We start from the raw sequence: 6,284 nt of genomic DNA, 5'->3' as shown, positions 1-6,284 counted from the left end.
GTGTTTGATTCTTTCTTAATCCTTCCTTTACTCTAATCGATTCGTAATGTGGGTTTGGGGGGGAAAGCGGAAGCGGGAAGGTTCCCACATCAGGGGAGGCTTAACGCATCGTGGTGAAATGAACGATTGAGATCAGTCAGAGTTTCCCAACGGACGGAGGATTTTGCGTTCGCATATACCTAACTTCATGCGTCCGCTCGATTGATCTCCAACGCGAGGCGGGATTGACACGTGGCGGTTAGGCGGGAGCTCGGACTTTTCCAAGTAATTAACTGATATATTAATAAAGATTAATATTATAGATTAGACGATCTTCCTCGTGTGCTAACCAAACACAGCGAATGCGTGGCTTTCTGTGATTCGCTGGGATCAGGTGCGTGTGCGAGCGGATAGATATTGTATCACATAATACTGCGTCATGGCTTGAGGCCTCTAAAAGAAAAAGGAGACGACGGGTCGTAAGAGACCGACATCCAATATCAATATGATGCGGATCCGTATGCGAATCCATGTTCTCTAGATTCGATCATGACCCGATTTGAATTTAATTCCAATTTAATTCCAAATAGATCAAAAGAAATAAAATTATCGTTCTCGAATAACCAGTGAATCGGGTCGAGACTACCTCTCTCTCTCTCTCTCTCTCCCCCTTATCGGATTCAGTTTGATGTGATTCGGATCTCATCCTATATGAATGTTGGAGACAAGCTGGCTACTTTACAGCTAGCCAAAACTTTGAATGGTTGTTGATCAATAATTACAGTTTTCCTTTTCGGATATCTCACATTTTCTGTATAAATTGCTTGGAGGATTGTGTAAATCGTCATCTTTGTAATGCATTTATTTGATTGCTTCATGAAATGGATGTATGATGTTAGCATAATCGACACGTATTCCAGCTTTTCTTTAGAGATCCTTGTCAACTCATCACAGAGCGAAACAAATTGGTGCTGCAGATGATGGCTTCGGCCACGGGTGGCACGCTCGTGGATGCTTCCGGAGAAAGGAAAGAAGAGATAGAAGAGTTGAGACGAAGAAAAGGAAGGATGGAGAGGTCTCACCACCCAACAACTGGTCTGCGGAGACAACAAAATGGCGTGAAAGTGAATGATGAACAAGTGGACCAATCGATCATTTCTTCCTCAAAAAAGGATTGATGGAGGAAAAGGAAGACAAAAAGCTTTGGACTCATCGATCGAAGCGTGTGACTCATGCTCATCGAGTTATGATCATCATCACAGATATCAGGAATTCCAGATCTGTGTAGTCAAGTTTCTTACTCTCCATCCTTCTCCGCTTCAAGCTTGAATTCATTCAATCTTGGGCCATCAGAATCTAGATAACATTAGTACTTTGTATCGAAATCAATTGCACTGCGAACAGACTATGATTACAACAAGTCTAAAGTAATCTGTTTGATTAGCCTAAGAAAATGTTACATACTGAGCAAATATTGAAGTTTCTGCTTTCAGAGTACAATCAGAAGAGAACGATGTACAAACACTTTCTATGACTTTTATCGTGTCAATGTATGTGCAAAGAGGTAAACTGGATACAACGACATTTTTGTCGAAAAATCTGTATTGGAGCTAAAATGAATACCTTCCACATCTTTTTAAGTCTGAGAACACTGCTGGTTTGCTGGCGTATCGAACCAATAGTAGATCCGCATAATACAGCATATAGTTGTTCAGAAATTGCGACAAATTCCGGTAAACTAAGTGATCTCACGTTCTTCTTTAAGCTGTAAAACTGCGACTGGTTGCTGATCATTGTTTCTGAAGTTTGTGGTCCTGAGGGAGGGTTGGCTATTAGATTGCACAATGCTGGAAGCAACACCAGCGCATGCCAAGTTACGACTGCTATTCCTGGAAGTGGGCACATCATGGTTATGTTTCCCCTCATATGTTGTTATGACAGATTTGGGATCAGTTGGAGCTCTCTCGACATGCTTCCTGACATTGCATCCGAGATACGTGCACTTGTAATAACTCCTGCACATTGAAATGATGAATATCAAGCACTGAACTGCATTTGTTATTAAAGACCATCAGTTGGGATTTGTATCAATATGGATAGTGCATGTTTATTGGGTTTATTGAGGAGCAAAATGCAAATTTGCTAAGAAGCCTGGTCTAACACAATTCATAGGCTTGTTGGTAAATGATATATCATTTTTTACCAAAAATAAAAGAGAGTACTATGATATGAAGAACAAATAACTAGAGTTCATAAAAGAAAGAAAAACAAAGTTCATATTGAATTAACTAAAGGCAATCTACGCTCTCTCAATGACGCAGAACAGTCAGAACATGTCATGATTCATGCCATTACTTAGGCACTTCGAGGGTAAAAATCAATATTGCATAGTCATGTATACGAAGGGAAGCATATTGAAGTGTCTGATCCAGTGAGCAGGCAAAATGGAGAGAAAGATGACACTCAGTAAACGACTAATTTAAAAATGAGAATATGATGCTTGTCATGTTGTGCGAATGTGAAACACTGGAAGCTCATCAGAAGTCTTAGAATCATAAAAAAGATATATTTCTGTAGTACAATTAAAGAATCTGATAAGTATCTGACATGGCTTGTGGGGTGGAAACAAGATGCATGCAACAATAGGAAAACACAAGGTTACCAACCAGATTATGGTAAGATGTGGGACCCGTAGTCCTGTGTCAAATATGCACTACGTTTTATACAGTTGGTGAAGCAATCCACTCCCGAAGACGATACATGAGGATACAGGCTACATTGTGATAGAATAGTACCAGAAAAATTGGCCCTAATAACATAATAATTATGTAGCCGACCCGTCCCGGTGTATCTTGATCCACTTGCCTTTGTATACATGACTATGCATTCTTTAGTAACTACCTTATGTGCATCTACCACCACAGAAACAAAGGAACAAAAAACTGTCATGCTGAATGGCATGTATTGAAGCATATCACGCTCGAAAGCTATCGGCGCACACACTATACAGACCCATGCCAAAGCTGACGATATTTAGCTATACCAACTATTGGCTTGCACCTAGTAGCATAGAAGTCTACCAGCATGATGCGGAATCATACCATGCCAGAAAGTATCAGCATCACCCAAGTGTCATGAAATGACAATCTTTGCTAGAAAGTGCCATAGAGACTGAAAAATGACACTATTAACAATACACAATGCACAATTTTATGAAATTCTGCATGCACTACAAGGATAAAATGTCAAATGACAAGAAAATAAATTCTTCAAACAGAATATACTATACAAACAATTGCAGTTTTGTCAAAAGACAAATAGCAGAAATTTGTGAAACTAGTACTACCTCGGATTAGGATTTCCTTTAACAACTTTCTGCCCATACTTTCGCCATCTGTAACCGTCATCCAAAAGATCGACCTCGCTTGTTGTTTGCACAACAATCTTAGGTTCTGCTGATGTCGTTTGGGAGGATGCTGATACATTCCTGTCAACCAGCAGAAATATCCTTGTGAAATGAATAAAGATACAAGAGCAACAGTTTTAGTATATAATGCTACTTACATTCGTTTAGCATCAGCATCATGATTGTCCCTTCCATCTGTTTGTGTCTCAGATACTTCTTCCCTATCAGTTGACCCAGATAACTGTTCAGGTGCGCCATAGTCAAATTCTCGATCTCTCTTTGAAGCTGAAGTAGCAGCAGTCATGCCATTTGATCTCCTGAGATTCCCATGATTACCATGAAAACCAGATTCAGGTGTTGAAGGATTGTCAAGACTTTCAGTGATCTCATTTGACCCACTAAGAAAACTATCGCCTTCCTTAAATCGTTTATTTGGGGTAGGACGTTGATGGTTGTGCTGACCCTTGTAAATTATCTCAGTAATTTGACCATCTGCCGAATGCTCTACCTTTTTCTTGACTGGACAATTGGGATGGCTGCATTTATAGTAGCTCCTAGGATACTCACTGCTTCTCACCATTTTCTGGCCATATTTTCGCCAATTATAGCCATCACTGGCAGGTTTATCAACTACAATGGCTGTAGGGTGAGATATTTGATCAGAAAGAGAGCCCTCTGCAGATTCAAATACAGAATTGTTTCGCTTTCGGGTAGGGGTTTCCTGGATAAGTTGCTGTGATGATGGTGGTGTTGTCACAAATTCAGATGGGTATTCTGCCTGACTCAGCATTTTGAATTGGGACTGGGATGCCTGAGCTGTGACCTGAGCCAGAGCCTCTTGATGCGACATTACGAAGGTGCCCTGCAGAGATCCAAATTTAGAGCAACAAAAGAAAAAGATGTTTCACTGATGAAGTTTTTTATCACTTCACTCTGACAGAGAGAAGATCAAAAGAGTATTGCTTAATCAATAAACTCATAGTGAAAAGCCCTTAATATGGAGTCTGTAAATAAGTACTATTCAATAAGCATATCATACTGCTTAAACACGGCAAAAGCATTTCAAACTCTTAGTTGAATATTTTTTAATATATGAACCTTTCATAGAACAACAAACAATAACAATAAAACTCGTAAAGTCTTGATTATTTGGGGTCAACTACATGCATCTTTTACTGACATTGAACTACAAAAGCTATATGCTTATTTAAGTTAAAGAGTATTAAAATATTTATTTATAATTTTCATTAAAACCTTTTTAGGTCATCTTCTACCTCTCTTCGTACCACTAATAGTAATCATTTCACCTCTTAAGAACTTAGTTTGTGACAGCTTGAGCCATATGCTAACTGAAATTAGAAGCAATGAAATCAATTATCCAGACATTTGATAACATCAAACAAGTTGGTTATCGCTAATATGAATTGCATAAACAGATGTTATACAAGAACCTGATAGAAAACAGGATCTAGGGACCTGCTATTCAAGTATCGTTAAATCAGCTTCCTTAGGTCAAAAAACAAAATATAATTTACTTCATTATGTCTGCCATAGAAAATAGAAATGTGTGTTCTTCAGTAACAAGGCCTTTATCTGCAATAGATGGCAAAAGGTGTTATCTGAACGCAAATTCTTTTACTCTAAATGCTAAAATCAAGGAAAAAGTCTGAATTTCCAGCAACCAAACATCACTTCCTCCTTCCAAGAATAATTTTTGCTTATCATGGAGAGGTAAACAAGAAGATAAATCAAGTTCGAATTTTTATTAATAGGAAATTAAGATCGAATCCTATGAACTCGTATACCAGGCCGGACGAGAAGAACCCAGGAGAATCCAGCAAGCTTGAGGGGCTTAGTCCTGGGGCAATCGTGAATGCCTGCGGCTGGCTTACCGTCAGGCTTGCAGGCCGGTTCTGCTTCACCCGATTCAATCGACTTACACCACCGTCACCTCCTATGCCTCCTCCCTCCGCCCCGCCGTCTTCCGAGCCACCAGCCGCCACCTTCTCCTGTTCCCAGGAGATCCCAGCCGGCCTCCTCGCCGCTGCCACGGGAGAATTCATAGCTCCGACGAGCAGCTGAGTGAAGGAACGGCACTCCGTCTCGGGATCGTCCGCGAAAAAGCTCGACACCAGCGTCAGCGGGCCGGGGCTGACCTCCGAGGCGCCCCCTCCACCTTCATGGAAGAGACTCGCCATGGAAGAGCGCGGCGGCAGCATGATGGTGGGCCGCGGCGGCTTCCCTGCACCCGCCGCCGCCGCCATCCCGTCACCTCCACCTGCTCCTCCGCCTCCGCTGCCGGCGCCGTTCTCCGCCATCCGCCTGCCCCAACCGTCCTCACCTCTCTGCCGCCGTCCTATCTGCGCTCGATTTGGGTTGGGCGAGAGGTCAATCTAATATCCTCGCTTAGTATCACACTCCCTTTTTCCCCCTTTGGATTTGGGGAGAAAACACACGACACACATCGAAGGATAAAAACTCCCTCCAAATCTGAAGAGAAAGGAACGTTGACTTTGCCGCTGGTCTGATTGGCGCGTGACTTGAGATATGCTTCGTCTAATGACGGAACTGCCCCCATCATCGTCTCCTTACTACAATGCCGATCCCGATCTTTGCCTGAATCATGTGGGCTATAAATCGAATCGTAGAATTTGAGCCAATCACGAAAGTTCGATACCTACGTGCCGGCTGTTGTTTTGCGCAGCCAACCAACGACAGCTGTTGTAGCAGCTTCCACATATCCTCTAAGAAGCCCTCGAGCTGTCTCTACAACTGTAGTGATGTTCGGTTGATGACCAAGCCAAAACAGGTGCGGGTAAACGACCAAAGAAAGAGGATCAAGATCAAGGCAAACTCCACAAGCCAGCCCTAACCTGAGCAGATAATATTTGAGGAGAAA

At 41.9% G+C, this 6,284-nt stretch overlaps 1 protein-coding gene across 1 annotated transcript; it reads right to left on the bottom strand.

The window, feature by feature from the left end:
• Window positions 1-1,402: 1,402 nt before the first annotated feature.
• On the bottom strand, window positions 1,403-6,169 carry LOC103988006 (probable WRKY transcription factor 4). The gene is made up of 4 exons (XM_009406494.3): window positions 5,191-6,169; window positions 3,544-4,247; window positions 3,326-3,466; window positions 1,403-1,994 (listed from the first exon to the last, which is right to left on the bottom strand). The coding sequence occupies exons 1-4, from the start codon at window positions 5,701-5,703 to the stop codon at window positions 1,718-1,720; spliced, it is 1,635 nt and encodes a 544-aa protein (XP_009404769.2). The 5' UTR covers window positions 5,704-6,169; the 3' UTR covers window positions 1,403-1,717.
• Window positions 6,170-6,284: the final 115 nt, after the last annotated feature.

Source organism: Musa acuminata, chromosome BXJ2-6, assembly GCF_036884655.1.
Source record: "Musa acuminata AAA Group cultivar baxijiao chromosome BXJ2-6, Cavendish_Baxijiao_AAA, whole genome shotgun sequence".
Taxonomy (NCBI): domain Eukaryota; kingdom Viridiplantae; phylum Streptophyta; class Magnoliopsida; order Zingiberales; family Musaceae; genus Musa; species Musa acuminata.
Note: the sequence above shows the minus strand (reverse complement) of the source record. Positions and strands in the feature narration are given on the sequence as shown.